Source organism: Plectropomus leopardus, chromosome 10 (assembly GCF_008729295.1).
Source record: "Plectropomus leopardus isolate mb chromosome 10, YSFRI_Pleo_2.0, whole genome shotgun sequence".
In the NCBI taxonomy this organism is placed as follows: Eukaryota; Metazoa; Chordata; class Actinopteri; order Perciformes; family Serranidae; genus Plectropomus; species Plectropomus leopardus.
In genome coordinates this window covers 30,231,008-30,250,154 of record NC_056472.1, presented here as the reverse complement: position 1 = coordinate 30,250,154, position 19,147 = coordinate 30,231,008, and the positions used below count along the sequence as shown (strand labels likewise).

Here is a 19,147-nt window from a genome sequence, read left to right as displayed (position 1 = left end):
GCCATACTATAGCCTTGCTTCTTTGGTCATTTTTTTTCGACATACGAAATTTGGGTGTTTTTTTTGCAATTTTAGCAACATTCTATGCTATGGCGTGTCTAAATACGCTATTATATTTGTAGTTTCTAGCAGTTTTTATCAGTTTTTGGGAAATGTCATTTTTTGACATTTTTGCCATACTATAGCCTTGCTTTTTTGGTCATTTTTTTCGACACACGAAATTTGGGTTTTTTTTTGCAATTTTAGCAACATTCTATGCTATGGCGTGTCTAAATACGCTATTAAATGTAGTTTCTAGCAGTTTTTATCAATTTTTGGGAAATGTCATTTTTTGACATTTTTGCCATACTATAGCCTTGCTTCTTTGGTCATTTTTTTGACATACGAAAATTTGGGTTTTTTTTTGCAATTTTAGCAACATTCTATGCTATGGCGTGTCTAAATACGCTATTATATGTAGTTTCTAGCAGTTTTTTAGTTGTTTTTGGGAAATGTCATTTTTTGACATTTTTGCCATACTATAGCCTTGCTTCTTTGGTCATTTTTTCGACATACGAAATTTGGGTGTTTTTTTGCAATTTTAGCAACATTCTATGCTATGGCGTGTCTAAATACGCTATTATATGTAGTTTCTAGCAGTTTTTATCATTTTTGGGAAATGTCATTTTTTGACATTTTTGCCATACTATAGCCTTGCTTCTTTGGTCATTTTTTTCGACATACGAAATTTGGGTGTTTTTTGCAATTTTAGCAACATTCTATGCTATGGCGTGTCTAAATACGCTATTATATGTAGTTTTCTAGCAGTTTTTATCAGTTTTTGGGAAATGTCATTTTTTGACATTTTTGCCATACTATAGCCTTGCTTTTTTGGTCATTTTTTCGACATACGAAATTTGGGTGTTTTTTTTGCAATTTTAGCAACATTCTATGCTATGGCGTGTCTAAATACGCTATTAATGTAGTTAAGCAGTTTTTAGTTGTTTTTGGGAAATGTCATTTTTTGACATTTTTGCCATACTATAGCCTTGCTTCTTTGGTCATTTTTTTCGACATTCGAAATTGGGTTGTTTTTTGCAATTTTAGCAACATTCTATGCTATGGCGTGTCTAAATACGCTATTATATGTAGTTTCTAGCAGTTTTTAGTTGTTTTTGGGAAATGTCATTTTTGACATTTTTGCCATACTATAGCCTTGCTTCTTTGGTCATTTTTTTTCGACATACGAAATTTGGGTGTTTTTTTTGCAATTTTAGCAACATTCTATGCTATGGCGTGTCTAAATACGCTATTATATGTAGTTTTAAGCAGTTTTTAGTTCAGTTTTTGGGAAATGTCATTTTTTGACATTTTTGCCATACTATAGCCTTGCTTCTTTGGTCATTTTTTTCGACATACGAAATTTGGGTGTTTTTTTGCAATTTTAGCAACATTCTATGCTATGGCGTGTCTAAATACGCTATTATATGTAGTTTCTAGCAGTTTTTATCAGTTTTTGGGAAATGTCATTTTTGACATTTTTGCCATACTATAGCCTTGCTTTTTTGGTCATTTTTTCGACATACGAAATTTGGGTGTTTTTTGCAATTTTAGCAACATTCTATGCTATGGCGTGTCTAAATACGCTATTATATGTAGTTTCTAGCAGTTTTTAGTTGTTTTTGGGAAATGTCATTTTTTGACATTTTTGCCATACTATAGCCTTGCTTCTTTGGTCATTTTTTCGACATTCGAAAAATTGGGTGTTTTTTGCAATTTTAGCAACATTCTATGCTATGGCGTGTCTAAATACGCTATTAAATGTAGTTTCTAGCAGTTTTTTTAGTTTTGTTTTTTGGGAAATGTCATTTTTGACATTTTTGCCATACTATAGCCTTGCTTCTTTGGTCATTTTTTTCGACATACGAAATTTGGGTGTTTTTTGCAATTTTAGCAACATTCTATGCTATGGCGTGTCTAAATACGCTATTATATGTAGTTTTAGCAGTTTTTATCAGTTTTTGGGAAATGTCATTTTTTTCAACATTTTTTTGCCATACTATAGCCTTGCTTCTTTGGTCATTTTTTCGACATTCGAAATTTGGGTGTTTTTTGCAATTTTAGCAACATTCTATGCTATGGCGTGTCTAAATACGCTATTATATGTAGTTTTCTAGCAGTTTTTATCAGTTTTTGGGAAATGTCATTTTTTGACATTTTTGCCATACTATAGCCTTGCTTTTTGGTCATTTTTTTTCGACACAACGAAATTTGGGTGTTTTTTTGCAATTTTAGCAACATTCTATGCTATGGCGTGTCTAAATACGCTATTAATGTAGTTTTTAAAGCAGTTTTTATCAGTTTTTTGGGAAATGTCATTTTTGACATTTTTGCCATACTATAGCCTTGCTTCTTTGGTCATTTTTTTCGACATATGAAATTTGGGTGTTTTTTGCAATTTTAGCAACATTCTATGCTATGGCGTGTCTAAATACGCTATTATATGTAGTTTAGCAGTTTTTATCAGTTTTTGGGAAATGTCATTTTTTTGACATTTTTGCCATACTATAGCCTTGCTTCTTTGGTCATTTTTTTCGACATACGAAATTTGGTGTTTTTTTGCAATTTTAGCAACATTCTATGCTATGGCGTGTCTAAATACGCTATTTAAATGTAGTTTTAAGCAGTTTTTAGTTGTTTTTGGGAAATGTCATTTTTGACATTTTTGCCATACTATAGCCTTGCTTTTTTGGTCATTTTTTTCGACATTCGAAATTGGGTGTTTTTTTTTGCAATTTTAGCAACATTCTATGCTATGGCGTGTCTAAATACACGCTATTATATGTAGTTTCTAGCAGTTTTTTATCAATTTTTGGGAAATGTCATTTTTGACATTTTTGCCATACTATAGCCTTGCTTTTTGGTCATTTTTTCGACATACGAAATTTGGGTTGTTTTTTGCAATTTTTTAGCAACATTCTATGCTATGGCGTGTCTAATACGCTATTATATGTAGTTTCTAAAGCAGTTTTTAGTTGTTTTTGGGAAATGTCATTTTTTGACATTTTTGCCATACTATAGCCTTGCTTCTTTGGTCATTTTTTCGACATACGAAATTTGGGTGTTTTTTGCAATTTTAGCAACATTCTATGCTATGGCGTGTCTAAATACGCTATTATATGTAGTTTCTAGCAGTTTTTATCATTTTTGGGAAATGTCATTTTTGACATTTTTGCCATACTATAGCCTTGCTTTTTTGGTCATTTTTTTCGACATACGAAATTTGGGTGTTTTTTTGCAGTTTTAGCAACATTCTATGCTATGGCGTGTCTAAATACGCTATTATATGTAGTTTTAAGCAGTTTTTTTAGTTGTTTTTGGGAAATGTCATTTTTGACATTTTTGCCATACTATAGCCTTGCTTCTTTGGTCATTTTTTTCGACATATCACGAAATTTGGGTGTTTTTTTGCAATTTTAGCAACATTCTATGCTATGGCGTGTCTAAATACGCTATTAAATGTAGTTTCTAGCAGTTTTTTATTGTTTTTGGGAAATGTCATTTTTTGACATTTTTGCCATACTATAGCCTTGCTTTTTTGGTCATTTTTTCGACATACGAAATTTGGGTGTTTTTTTGCAATTTTAGCAACATTCTATGCTATGGCGTGTCTAAATACGCTATTATATGTAGTAGTTTAAGCAGTTTTTAGTTCATTTTTGGGAAATGTCATTTTTGACATTTTTGCCATACTATAGCCTTGCTTCTTTGGTCATTTTTTTCGACATACGAAATTTGGTTTTATTTTGGCATTTTTCGACATTTTTTTTTTTTTTTTTTTAGCAACATTCTATGCTATGGCGTGTCTAAATACGCTATTATATGTAGTTTCTAGCAGTTTTTTATCATTTTTTTGGGAAATGTCATTTTTGACATTTTTGCCATACTATAGCCTTGCTTTTTTGGTCATTTTTTCGACATACGAAATTTGGGGTTTTTTTTGCAATTTTAGCAACATTCTATGCTATGGCGTGTCTAAATACGCTATTAATGTAGTTTTAAGCAGTTTTTATCAGTTTTTGGGAAATGTCATTTTTTGACATTTTTTGCCATACTATAGCCTTGCTTCTTTGGTCATTTTTTTTCGACATACGAAATTTGGGTGTTTTTTTTGCAATTTTAGCAACATTCTATGCTATGGCGTGTCTAAATACGCTATTATATGTAGTTTCTAGCAGTTTTTTATTTTTTTTTGGGGAAATGTCATTTTTTTGACATTTTTGCCATACTATAGCCTTGCTTCTTTGGTCATTTTTTTCGACATTCGAAATTTGGGTGTTTTTTTTGCAATTTTAGCAACATTCTATGCTATGGCGTGTCTAAATACGCTATTATATGTAGTTTCTAGCAGTTTTAGTTGTTTTTTGGGAAATGTCATTTTTGACATTTTTGCCATACTATAGCCTTGCTTCTTTGGTCATTTTTTCGACATTCGAAATTTGGGTGTTTTTTTGCAATTTTTAGCAACATTCTATGCTATGGCGTGTCTAAATACGCTATTATTGTAGTTTTTAAAGCAGTTTTTAGTTTGTTTTTGGGAAATGTCATTTTTGACATTTTTGCCATACTATAGCCTTGCTTCTTTGGTCATTTTTTTTTTCGACACACGAAATTTGGGTGTTTGTTTTTTTGCAATTTTAGCAACATTCTATGCTATGGCGTGTCTAAATACGCTATTATATGTAGTTTTCTAGCAGTTTTTTATCAGTTTTTGGGAAAATGTCATTTTTTGACATTTTTGCCATACTATAGCCTTGCTTCTTTGGTCATTTTTTTCGACACACGAAATTTGGGTGTTTTTTTGCAATTTTAGCAACATTCTATGCTATGGCGTGTCTAAATACGCTATTAAATGTAGTAGTTTTTAAGCAGTTTTTATCAGTTTTTTGGAAATGTCATTTTTTTTGACATTTTTGCCATACTATAGCCTTGCTTTTTTGGTCATTTTTTTCGACATACAAATTTGGGGTGTTTTTTGCAATTTTTAGCAACATTCTATGCTATGGTGTCTAAATACGCTATTATATGTAGTTTTCTAGCAGTTTTTATTTTGTTTTTGGGAAATGTCATTTTTGACATTTTTGCCATACTATAGCCTTGCTTCTTTGGTCATTTTTTCGACATACAAAATTTGGGGTTTTTTTTGCAATTTTAGCAACATTCTATGCTATGGCGTGTCTAAATACGCTATTATATGTAGTTTTAAGCAGTTTTTAGTTCAGTTTTTGGGAAATGTCATTTTTGACATTTTTGCCATACTATAGCCTTGCTTCTTTGGTCATTTTTTTCGACACACGAAATTTGGGTGTTTTTTGCAATTTTAGCAACATTCTATGCTATGGCGTGTCTAAATACGCTATTATAATGTAGTTTTAAGCAGTTTTTAGTTGTTTTTGGGAAATGTCATTTTTTGACATTTTTGCCATACTATAGCCTTGCTTCTTTGGTCATTTTTTCGACATTCGAAATTTGGGTGTTTTTTTTGCAATTTTAGCAACATTCTATGCTATGGCGTGTCTAAATACGCTATTATATGTAGTTTCTAGCAGTTTTTATCAGTTTTTGGGAAATGTCATTTTTGACATTTTTGCCATACTATAGCCTTGCTTCTTTGGTCATTTTTTTCGACACATGAAATTTGGGTGTTTTTTTGCAATTTTAGCAACATTCTATGCTATGGCGTGTCTAAATACGCTATTAAATGTAGTTTTCTAGCAGTTTTTATCAGTTTTTGGGAAATGTCATTTTTGACATTTTTGCCATACTATAGCCTTGCTTCTTTGGTCATTTTTTCGACATACGAAATGTGGGTGTTTTTTGCAATTTTAGCAACATTCTATGCTATGGCGTGTCTAAATACGCTATTAAATGTAGTTTCTAAGCAGTTTTTAGTTTTTTGGAAATGTCATTTTTTGACATTTTTGCCATACTATAGCCTTGCTTTTTGGTCATTTTTTCGACATACGAAATTTGGGTGTTTTTTTGCAATTTTAGCAACATTCTATGCTATGGCGTGTCTAAATACGCTATTATATGTAGTTTCTAGCAGTTTTTATCAATTTTTGGGAAATGTCATTTTTTTGACATTTTTGCCATACTATAGCCTTGCTTCTTTGGTCATTTTTTCGACATACGAAATTTGGGTGTTTTTTTGCAATTTTAGCAACATTCTATGCTATGGCGTGTCTAAATACGCTATTAATGTAGTTTTAAGCAGTTTTTATCAGTTTTTGGGAAATGTCATTTTTTGACATTTTTGCCATACTATAGCCTTGCTTTTTTGGTCATTTTTTCGACATACAAAATTTGGGTGTTTTTTGCAATTTTTAGCAACATTCTATGCTATGGCGTGTCTAAATACGCTATTATATGTAGTTTTAAGCAGTTTTTTACCCATTTTTTGGGAAATGTTTTTTTGACATTTTTGCCATACTATAGCCTTGCTTCTTTGGTCATTTTTTGACATATGACGAAATTTGGGTGTTTTTTTTTTTGCAGTTTTAGCAACATTCTATGCTATGGCGTGTCTAAATACGCTATTATATGTAGTTTCTAGCAGTTTTTATCAGTTTTTGGGAAATGTCATTTTTTTTTTAACATTTTTGCCATACTATAGCCTTGCTTTTTTGGTCATTTTTTTTTCGACATACGAAAATTTGGGTGTTTTTTTGCAATTTTAGCAACATTCTATGCTATGGCGTGTCTAAATACACTATTAAATGTAGTTTTAAACAGTTTTTTAGTTGTTTTTGGGAAATGTCATTTTTGACACTTTTGCCATACTATAGCCTTGCTTTTTTGGTCATTTTTTCGACATACGGAAATTGTGGGTGTTTTTTGCAATTTTTTAGCAACATTCTATGCTATGGCGTGTCTAAATACACTATTAAATGTAGTTTTAAGCAGTTTTTTATCAGTTTTTGGGAAATGTCATTTTTTGACATTTTTGCCATACTATAGCCTTGCTTCTTTGGTCATTTTTTTCGACATACGAAATTTGGGTGTTTTTTTGCAATTTTAGCAACATTCTATCCTATGGCGTGTCTAAATACGCTATTAAATGTAGTTTCTAGCAGTTTTTAGTTGTTTTTGGGAAATGTCATTTTTGACATTTTTTGCCATACTATAGCCTTGCTTCTTTGGTCATTTTTTCGACATACGAAATTTGGGTGTTTTTTTTGCAATTTTAGCAACATTCTATGCTATGGCGTGTCTAAATACGCTATTATATGTAGTTTCTAGCAGTTTTTATCAATTTTTGGGAAATGTTATTTTTGACACTTTTGCCATACTATAGCCTTGCTTCTTTGGTCATTTTTTTTGACATATCGAAATGTGGGTGTTTTTTTGCAATTTTAGCAACATTCTATGCCATGGGCGTGTCTAAATACGCTATTAAATGTAGTTATAAGCAGTTTTTATCAGTTTTTGGGAAATGTCATTTTTTTAAACATTTTTGCCATACTATAGCCTTGCTTTTTTGATCATTTTTTTTTTCGACTTACGAAATTTGGGTGTTTTTTTGCAATTTTAGCAACATTCTATGCTATGGCGTGTCTAAATACGCTATTATATGTAGTTTTAAGCAGTTTTTAGTTGTTTTTGGGAAATGTCATTTTTTGCCACTTTTGCCATACTATAGCCTTGCTTCTTTGGTCATTTTTTTTCGACATTCGAAATTTGGTTGTTTTTTGCAATTTTAGCAACATTCTATGCTATGGCGTGTCTAAATACGCTATTAAATGTAGTTTCTAGCAGTTTTTATCAATTTTTGGGAAATGTCATTTTTTCACATTTTTGCCATACTATAGCCTTGCTTCTTTGGTCATTTTTTCAACATACGAAATTTGGGTGTTTTTTGCTATTTTAGCAACATTCTATGCTATGGCGTGTCTAAATACGCTATTAAATGTAGTTTTTTAAACAGTTTTTATCAGTTTTTTGGGAAATGTCCTTTTTTAACATTTTTGCCATACTACTATAGCCTTGCTTCTTTGGTCATTTTATTTGACATATGAAATTTGGGTGTTTTTTTGCAGTTTGAGCAAGATTCTATGCTATGGCGTGTCTAAATACGCTATTAAATGTAGTTTGTAGCAGTTTTTATCAGTTTTTGGGAAATGTCATTTTTTGACATTTTTTCCATACTATAGCCTTGCTTCTTTGGTCATATTTTTCAACACCACATTTGGGGTTTTTTTTTGCTTTTTTTTGCTACATTATATGCTATGGCGTGTCGTGTCTCAATACGTCATTTTATGTAATTTCTAGCAGTTTTTATCAGTTTTTTGGGGAATGTCGTCATTGTATAGTATGATGTGTAGAAGGGCACAAAAAAGTGGTAGTACAGTATGTTGTCCAAAATATCCTAAAAAAACTTTCAAGGTATAGTAAGTTGTCAAAAATAGCATTTAAGTTCCGCTGTTTAGAATAACATCCAAATCAGCAAAAAAAGAAAGGCATAGTATAGTTTATTGGAAAGAGGATAAAACAGTATGAACAGTATGTTGCCCAAAATAATACGAAAAAAAGTTCCTAGTGAAATGTTTCATCCGCAATGGCGTAAATTAGTGATTTTTATAATTAGTGATTTTTATAGTAAGGCTACCAAAAAGTCATATTAAAGTGTTTTGTCCAAAAGTTTGGTGGTTCAAAATAGCATAACTATTCATAGTATCATACGTCATTCAAAACAGCGTAAAAAAGTCATAGCACATGTGAATGTTCATAATAGCATGTAAAAGTGATCGTTTAGTATGTTGTCCCAAAATTTTATAAAAACGGTCATTGTACATTATATAGTTTAACATAACATAAAAAAAGCACGTTACAAAAAAATTCCTGGAAAAGTCATCATACAGCATGTTTAAATTATCTTTAGTAAAACAGTGTATACCGTATGACATTTAACATCGTAACAGTCACACTGTATGTCAGGGCCATAGCGTAATATGTCGCTGGCTCCCTAAAAAGGCAGTCATCAACATTTTAACAGTCTCCAGATGTAAAATTTTTGCTTCAAAATGCTTTTAAAATGGTCAGTTTAGCTGTTGAGTTTCTTAAAGAATTGCAGACTCCACCTTTCCGGTCAGGAGAGATTATGGACAAAAAGGCACAAGCTCCCCTCCCACCCACGAATGTGCGCTGCTGTATGAGTTGTATGTGGTTCTGCCTCCATTTAATGATTGTTGCATGCCAGCGCGTGCTCGCGCTGTGTTAATACAATAATATTCATGCTCGGTTCTGGTGGTGAAGCTGAATCCTTCTGACACAAAAATGGGTGAGATTCAGTTTGAGATGTTCACGTTAAAATGGATGGGAGACAAAATTTAAAGCACAACATATACTGAGATTTCTCTCTTTAAAGTTGTTATTGAAAATAAAAATTTTAAATGCCTTAAATTGTCTTGAACTGACATGTAGTATTTAAAGTAATGTTCCTAGTGAAATTAAAAAATGCTTTTGAAGTGATACATTTTGAAAATTTTCCTTTTCCAATTCATATTAAAAGGATCATAGAGTCTTAAATAAAAAGAAGCTTAGTAAGTGATTTATATTCTATGTTCTTATCAAAAAGCCATATTGTAATCAATGTCCTGAACATGCAACCAAATTTATAGCGACATACAGTGAAACCAAACCAGTTAATTCCAAAAGAAATTTGAGTTGTTGACAATTTGAGTAAAGTTAACAGAATGAGTCGGGCCCATATTTGTCTCAGGTTCATTCAGCTTCACCTCTCCATTCACTGCCTGTACCTTTTGTTTTTGCTGCTGTCTTTTTATTTCATTTTTGTCCATGTATTACTCTCACAAATCAAAAGTTATGACATTGTACCTTTCAATTTCATCAAATGTGGGAATAATACTTTCAACAACAGACCTCATGTTCCCCTTTCACTTCACTCCTAGAACTGTTTCGGTTCCCCAAAAGGGTTCAGCCTTAGTGACAACTGGTACAATGTGTTTACTTTTATTTTGTGAGTGTTTTTCTTTCATCCTATTGCACTCTAAAAAATGTGGGTTGTTTAAGGGTTCTGCTTCGATTTGGAGCCATACCTTTATAACTATGTGCTTGAGTATGAGGTCCAGTGAGGTCCAGTGTTTTTTCTGAGCAGGCATTAAACAAACAGGATATTTAATTATAATATTGATAATAATATTATAACACAGCAGTGACATGGAAATTAGACAAATTTTAAAATATACCGCTATCATTGTTGATTAAATAAAATTCTGAAATAAGTTTTTGGTATTATTTTTGGGTGAATTAGTTGTTATATTAAGTAAAATCAAAAATTTCAACTCAAAAATGTTAAATATTCAAATTAGTCTTAGATTAGTCTACTAATAGAAAAATAATTGTTAGAATAATCAAGAATAATACATTATTATTGTTATTATTATTAATCATTATTATACATTAACACAGCAGCGACGTAGACTAATTTTAAAACGTACCACCATTATTGATTAAAATTAGCTAAATATTAATGAGACGTATTTTATTTTGAGTGAATTAGTTGTGATATTAATCCAGACAAAAATAATAGGGTGAAGCCCTATATATTGCAATTATTTCTGGGACAATATATCATCCTACAAAAGTAGTTATTGTGACAGAAATAATTAATGGCTTCCTTTTGTGCGCCAGCTGCCAAATACATGCAGGCTTTTCTGGCCATAACAAAGAGCTATTTTTTAGTGACCTTCACATTAACAGATGGATGAAGCCACGTCTGTCTGTGAAGGGTTAACGTTAAAGCTTCTACAGAGGCGTTCCTCAAGGAGCAGTTGTAGGCCCCCGTATGGCTCCAATCGGATGAACCCCTAAAGATACCCAGACGCCTCTGTCTTTGTTAGAGTGCACTGCATGCAGACTGACCCGGCCTCCCCCAATGTGTTCTTGTTGTCCGTAAGGTGCGTTCCCATCTGGCTGCTTTAAAGAGCAGCGTCAGCGTGACCTCGTCAAACTCCACCACCACCACGCCACCCATTGTGTCGCGGTCGCACTCCTTCAGCGAGCCGCTCGCCCCTAGCTTTGAAAACCTTCACCTTCGCAACAGCCAAGAACCCCACCATCACCCTCCATCTTCATCACCATCCTCCTCATCATCAACGCCTGCACGCACTGACCCACAACCACATCCCCAGCATAGACCCTCGCCCCACGAGCCGGCTCCTTCAGAGGAGGTGCCGCCCAGGGTAAGGACAGGAGTGTCGTCTGGCGGCAGTAGTCGACCCGATTCCCAAGAGATCAAACTGTCATTATCCTGAACTGTTCAATTTGTTACTTTAATAGCTTCCCACCCTCTGCCGGATTCTTTATGCTATCCATAATTCATTTATTGGATTTTCTAATCTTGTGGTGCAGAAAAAAGCTTGTAGGGGAATGAGATGATTTAATTATATCCACACTGAATTAGCCAAAAAGTTTTTGAAATGATGGAGGTCTACATTTAGTATCCCAAGAAAATTACATATTATGACCATCTGATTCATAGAATATCCAGAGAAAGAGGAAGTTAACATCAATATTTGTGATGTGAATCAGTGACTGTGAGTACATGCACAAAATATTCAGATTTTTGCCTTTATTTCAAAAAAGACAATATTCCTGCTGAGCTGTTTACATGGCTGATGAAAATGAATATTCCTGTTTACATGCAGCTGTGTGTACTCTGATTAACATGCCCTGACGTGTTGTTTTCTTAGGTCAAAATTTTGAAAAGAGAAACAGCTGTCACACAGTTTTCAAGCGGAGGGAGACCTCCTTAAAAAGTTAGTGTTGCAATATTTGCGCATATCCAAACACCTGATGATATCCAATTCTTTCTTAGTCCTTCTTCAGATACAAAATGTGGGCTTTTATTTGCATCTCTATCACAGCCTTGCAAACTGTTATCAAGTTGGCTGGTTGCATACTTTGACTGGGCTGTATACATGTCGAAAGAAAGCTCCTAAAACCTGAATAAAAATCAGCATTTTCCACATGCCCTGATCTTTAAATGCTACATTCAGGAAAAGGCCTAATTCAGAATATCCAAAGGGAATATGCTGTTTTTGTGACCGGCATCAGAGTCAGAATTTTGTCATATTTGGAATAAAAATGGAATATTACTGTGCACGTAAACACACTCAGTGCTGACAAAAGGAGAGGTAGCTTGCTGTTAATGTGAAGCTCACCAATCAGACCGTGCCCCTTTTATAACTAAGCCGTAGGTACTGTGGCAAAGCCGAACACAAGGACAAGTTGAGACAATCTGTCTCCTGTTACTTTTTCTACCCTCAGCAGACTAATTTAGCCTTTTACTGTACGACCACAAAACAACATAAAAATAACTGCAGAGGGGGAGAAAAATAAGCAAACGAGGCAAAAGGTCTGCATTTAGAAAACAGTTTTTCCCACCTGAATGTTAGCGTGTTCGAGACGAGGTCTAAGTATACGACAGACTGTGGTGAAACCCACAAATGTGGGCAGTCAGAATTCAGAAAAGCACGAAAGATCTAAATCCAGTCCACAGAGCCAAAGTTAGTTGCCCACCAGAAAGAAACCCTCTGTTATAAACACAACTGCTGCCAAGCTGCAATACAACCCCGTCAATACGTACTGTTACTGTGTAGTACACAGAGTTACAATACTCTAACGTCTCCGCAGGAAAAAACCAAAACAAGAGTCACCTCAGTCTTGAAATACAGAAGAAGCATGTAACCTCTCATTAACACCAGTCCATATCTTGTCATGTGACTGCTAACTTCTAAACAAAGAACAAAATATGGCTGTTTGTGTACTTTTACATAATATTGGCTGCTGTGAGTTCTGCTCTGCTCTGCTCTGCTCTGCTGTGATGTGATGTGATGTGATGTGATGTGATGTGATGTGATGTGATGTGATGTGTTGGATGCCACCGAATGTTCTGCACTGGATTTACATCTAACACCAGAGGGGGAAAGGCGTGACTGCTGGTGTTATAGTTTTGATCTAAAGTGGTGCTCTGTGGCGTCGTAGGCGGAGATGATGGGGTTAGTTGGTGGAGAAGGACTTGTGCAGAGCATGTGTTTTGTGGTGCACGAGGGGAACTAAGACGTACTGCATCTTCTTGGTCTCCAGATTAGACAGATTGGTCATACGTCGCAGTGCTCGAATGAATATGCGGAGTCAGTTTCTGTGTTTTTGGTTGGTATCATTTTATTGTTGACTTTTTCCTAAAGCTCTTAAAGGGATAGTTTGAATTGTTTTGAAGTTGGGTTGTATGAGGAACTTATCAACAGTCAGTGTCTCACCTTCAGTAGATGGCGGTCGGCACGAGTTTGGAGAAGCTGGCAGGAGCACCAAAATGGAAGCTGAGTCTCACCTAAAAAACAAACAAAAAAACATAAACAGTTAATGTATTTGCAATATTTACAATATTTTCACCACTTTGTCTTCGTGCAGATTGCCCTTTTCAACGAGGAAGCCGTTAACAGCTCCAAGCCACCAGACTCTAAGACCAGACTTTAAGATTACAAAACACAGGAGCTGCTACTCTACCACGGCATCCAAATTTGAATAATTGTGTGCAGTTAGTTTGTGTTTTTGTGTGCCTTCGGTGAATATGAACAAACACTTTTAATGCCAAAGTCATACCAAAAAAAAAAACAGCTGATCGAGACAGCGGTAAAACCAGCAGCTCCTGTGTTCAGTGAGCTAAAATGACTGTTTTTCTCAATGGGGTCTGACTTCCAAGAGAGCGATATTACAGCTTCAGTTTCCCATCTGAAATTGTGGTCTGAGGGCTAGATATCGCGGTGAAAATATTCTCAATGTATCGTAAACTTAAAATGATATTTTTTTTTTAGGTGGCTAAAGTAAGTCTTGTTACTGCCCATGTCCACGGCAGCACATTGCTTAGTTTCATTGTCGGTACTCCTGCCTGCTTCTCCAAACAGGGGGCGTGCCGACTGACATCTGCTGTATGTAATAGACTGACTATCAAGAAGTATCTCATACAACCAAACTTAAAAAAAATCCAAACTATCCCTTTAAGATTAGTATATGATACCAGTATTGTTGGTGGCCGAGTTTAAAAGTTCACGTTTCTCTGTTTGATATGGATTGTTTGCTAAATTAGCTTTTAGATTTATCTGGAGAGCTCGTGTGTCAGAGTGGTGTCGACTCAGGTTGCTGCGACGTTTCTGCAAAGCCGTTACAGAGAGTTTGTTAGGCTGCTATATGTTTTGCCTATTTCATGTATTCACTGCACTTTAAAGCACATCAGTGGGCCCAGAGTGTTTACGTGTCAGCTGGTCACTGTCTTTATCACAAAAGGTTCCTGTAAGGACTACGTCAAGGTCCCCAGTGTTAACAAGGCGAGACTCGCCTCATCACCACGGCAACACCTCACACAGCAGCCATGCTGTGCACCGCACCCCTCCCAGGTAAAATGTATTTCGTTTCTTTGGACAGTAGAGTGGAGTTTGTGATATGAAATACATTTGCTATTTGTGGGATTATTAAAAAATGCACAACTCAACACAACTACTTTACAATATAATAAAACAAATATTTTTCCAACAGCTTACTAAACATGTGACTTTATTACTAATTCTGATTATTACGTCTACACACTATTAGCCTGCAACATGAAATTTGAATTATTGTAGTAGAACTGGGTTAAGAATATTAACCTTTTGGACTTTGACAGGAATGAGATATTAATATAAATATAATGAATTCATGTGGGATTATTAAAAAAAACCCTGAATAACTTAATTACAAAATTTAAAAATGATTGAAAAAAAGCATAGGTGGTTTTGCAAAGGAATCATAGTTGTAATGTAAAAGCTGTAGAATTTACTAAATAAATAGCTAATTAAATATGCAAAGTTATTAGTAGTTCTCAATAATTTATTTACATACAATACAGTCAGCAACATAAAATTACGTTTATTGAAGTAGAACTGGGCCCAGATTACTGCCCTGTGGGACTCCGCTGGTTATATCTTTACAGGAGAATATATTAGTGCGTCTTCCGTGTTTACAGAGAACATTTTAAGGGAGCTGAATCAGTTTAGGGCTCTGCCAAAAATGAGATCTTGAGGGACTAAAGCGCCACAATGTCAATTTGTCAAAGAAAGTCATTTGCAGCCTGCAGCAGGAAAGTCTGAGCGCTGTGAAGCTGTGTGAAACCAGGCTCCTGTTTTTCAACTATGTCATTAAAAAGACATGAAAAAGAATGACTTTGTCAAAGACTCTGGAAAACAAACACTCTCCTTGTTTGGAGATGGATCATACAGAGAAAGACAGACACACGCACGCACACACACGCACGCACGCACACGCACACGCACACGCACACGCACACGCACACACACACACACACACACACACAGAGGACTGTGTCTCAGTGCACTCAGTGCCTTCACTGTGTCTGCGCTGCTATAATCTTTGTTTATGGAGTTGTGTGGGAGGGTTTATGTAATAGTGCGAGCTGTCTAACCTTGTGATAGCTCTTAACATTTGTGTGAATGCAGTTTTCTATTTTCCAAACCACAAAACTTCTCATGAGATTCTTTTTGTGTCAACTCTCTCACCCTGCAGTGATTTGTTTTATTTTTCTCTAGAACGACACGTACTCTTTTCTTACTGTACTACGACTTACGTAGAATATTTGTACTCCCCATGTTTAATCCAGAGGCCATTTCAAAGCAATAATTCAGTGAGTTTTTAAAATGTATTTTAATATTTTAAGTTTAACATTAAACCATGTTATACTTTTATAGTCCATATTTCCTACTTTAGTTTAAAGTAGGTTTGTATATGAGTGTGATCTGTACTTCTCTTTTACTTCATTTATTAATACGGGAAAACACTTCAGCATTCTACTTTTTGTCAAATGAAAAAGCTGGGGAAAATGCATAATGATAAAAAAAGATAAGTAAACAAAAATTCTGCAAATGTCCTGGTGAAAGCAACAGAGCAAACATTCAGGAATTTAACTATTTATTGATTTCAAAATTTTCCTAAAAATTAATCCTAAACCGGGAAAGGAAATTTAAATAGAATTTTAAAATATAAGATTGGCCCAAAATATTAGCTTTTAGCATCTTGAATCAGAAAATATTAGTGTATGTGACAGGATTGTTGTTATAATGTTGAATCACAGAATACAGTCACTCACATCGGCAGTTCTGCAGCCTTACCAGTGAAAAGTCTGTTTCTTCAGTGGCTTCATCGCTGACTTTCTTGACTCTGGTATCTGTTGGCTCTACAGTGCAGCGGAGCCGCGGTTGCTGTGGGAGCGAGTGGAGAAACTGGTTCCCAGACCGACCAGTAACACCGGCAGCGGAGGCTCCAGTTCCTCCAGCAGCTCCAGTAACTCCAGCTCTCAGCCTGGTTCTCACTGTGGCTCTGGGGAAAGATTCAGGGCCCGCTGTGAGTCCTCACACACTTTAACAAACAGAGCTTTGTAGTTTTGTAATTTTAGTTAACTAGTTTAATTAGTTGTCAGTTAGTCATCGTTATCATTAGTTTATTCATTTTTGTTTTAAATTCAGTTGAGTTTCGGATAGGATTTTCCTTCAGTCAGTTTTTACTAGTTTCAAAATGTTAAGTTTTGCCTTAGTTTTTATATTTTGTTTAGTTTTTTTTCTTATTATAATTTGGAGTATTTGTCGTGGGCAAGTTTTTAAAAATTCATAATAAACAGTATTATAAAAAAAAGGCAGCACTTTGTGTCTGCAGTTGACTCACAGTCGTGTAGATTTCGCAGGCTCATTACAAACATGTATCAAAGCCTCCTCGAGCTCGTTATGCTCACAGATTTACCAAATAGACAAAGACTAAAACTTATGACATTTTTTTTTTATTTTTAGTATTATTTTAGTTTTTATTTTGTTTGTAGACAATATCATTTCAGTTAGGTTTTTTTTTAGTATTTTATAATTTAGTTAACTATTATGTTTTTGCACACTAAGTTTTAGTTTTACAGTTTAGTTTCGGTGAAATCTAATAACTTTCTATAGAAATGCAGCAAGAGAAAAGCGTAACTGAAACACCACCTTAAAGGGGCTTAAACGTCCATTTTCAAAATGTATACATGTTATTCCTATGCTCTAAGACAGTCTAAAAATATATGCTAAAATAACCAATTCTCTCCCAAATTCAAAAATTGGAGTGCTCAAAGTCAAATTTGTGCCATGTGTTGGTAAAGAGTCTGGAGCTGCTTCATAGACAGGAAATTGATAAAGATGACACTGAGAAAACTGAGTATATTTTCTGTTTCAAAACTGAGAAAACCACAATAAAATAAAACTCAGTCATTCTGCGGTTTCATGAAATCAGCCTGGAAAGACTAAATACTATACTATCATAGCAAAAATATGAAAATAATGAACACTAAATTTCACTTTCGTAAGGAGCTATGGAAACATCAGATTTTTTTTTCCGTCATCACTTTTTAAAATAAACTGGTCTTCTCACCTCCACCCCCTTCAGCCTCCTCCAAATCAGAGGGCTCGCCCCTCCAGCGGCCAGAGAATGCTGGGAAAAAACCAGAGGAGAGAAGGGACTTGGTCAGGCCGAACAGACCAGCGGTGAGAGTCGACGGAGGCTGAGCAGCCGGTGCTGTAGCTCGCTAGCTGAGATAGATGTAGCGCTCTGTGTGTGTGTTAGTTACAGTAACGTGATGGTGTGCCGCTTTGGGATTGTTTGAAAGTCGGAGTGATAATTTGGCGTTTCCTCCTCGTGTGAATGATGATTAACCGGCTCGTTTGGACGGTGATCTGCTGATAGAGTGATGTGCTGCGAATTTGAGAAATGGTTGTTTCATCTTTGGACTGAGCTCACTGGCTGTCGGGTTTTCTGCACTTATCGCTCGCTTTCTCTCCTCTGGTCTCCACTCACGCCTCTTCTAACCTCAATAAAGACTTTTCTCTGTCTCCTACGCTGTTACACTTTTTCATCCTTGCAGCTCTAATGATTGTCTCATTATTCAGATTAATTCACTAACCTTACCTGCAGTAGCTTGAAGATCATCAGCTTCATCTTTTGGCTTTGCTGCTCTCACGTTGGCTTCTCATTGGCTGGCGAACTTCTCTAACCACTCTTCTTCTCCTGCAGCTTTCTTTGTTCCTGCTTCACTTTCTTTCAAAGGACGTTCATCTGAAAAATTTACACAGCTTGTATATATAATGTCCAGCTGAAGAAACTGCAATTAATCCAGCAGAGGGATAAAAATCAATGAGCTAAACTGACCTTTCACCCTTCACCTCTTGACCTTTAGGACCTGACGGCTCTGGCCAAGGAGCTGCGCGCAGTGGACGACGTTCGCCCCCCGAACAAGGTGACGGATTATTCATCCTCCAGTGAAGACTCAGACACCACCGACGACGATGACGACGAGGAGGTCGACCAGGAGGCAGGCGAGGAGTCGACTTCTGGCCCGGAGGACTCCAGAGCTGTGTATGTGCACAGAAAACATAAACACTGTAACGCGGAGCCGTCAGAAACAGCACGATATATTAGTGAAGGATAATGGATAAATTTACCTTTACCCTTTAAAATCCTCCATGAGAAAAAAAGAGATGGAAAATTTTCTTCTTTTCATCTTTTTATTTTCTTGTGGCTAAAATAACAAACAAATCCATTTCTTTTTTTCTTTTTTAATCAGACCCTATAGTTTTTCTTTACAAAGGCCTCTACCAGACGAAATTACAAATCATGCACCATTTTTGTCTTAATGTTACTGATCTGTTATTGTACTGTTCTTTTATGGTAGCATTACCACTGCTTTTATTTCCAACCTTATTCTAGATATTTACCATAATAGGAAATGGTGAAAAAATTACACTGATATAATATTTTTCAGTAATGGAGTAACATGAAATATTTGGAATTAAAAACAGTGAATATTCATTCTTTACAAAAAAAAAAATCTTATCAACACAACCTTAACTCACCATAAAAGGTAACATACTTTAACTGAATGGTAGACATCGCTCACTCAGGTAAGTTCAGCCCATTTCTCAGTAAGAAAATGTTGCTTTAACGTTCTAACAGCGAGAAACAAAATAAACTGTTTTCCAAACTGCAGCGGGAACATAAAGTCTCTGTGCTGAATGTGTCGTCT

General features: G+C 35.1%; 1 protein-coding gene across 1 annotated transcript in view; it reads left to right on the top strand.

The window, feature by feature from the left end:
* The window catches only part of LOC121949004 (mitogen-activated protein kinase kinase kinase kinase 4-like), a 143,625-nt gene that overhangs the window by 105,704 nt on the left and 18,774 nt on the right, over positions 1 to 19,147 (top strand). Inside the window, exons 17-21 of the mRNA XM_042494591.1 lie at positions 10,959 to 11,243; positions 14,347 to 14,456; positions 16,292 to 16,452; positions 17,515 to 17,612; positions 18,302 to 18,480. Of these exons, the coding sequence (XP_042350525.1) occupies positions 10,959 to 11,243; positions 14,347 to 14,456; positions 16,292 to 16,452; positions 17,515 to 17,612; positions 18,302 to 18,480 (833 nt within the window). The remainder of the gene's footprint in view (positions 1 to 10,958; positions 11,244 to 14,346; positions 14,457 to 16,291; positions 16,453 to 17,514; positions 17,613 to 18,301; positions 18,481 to 19,147) is intronic.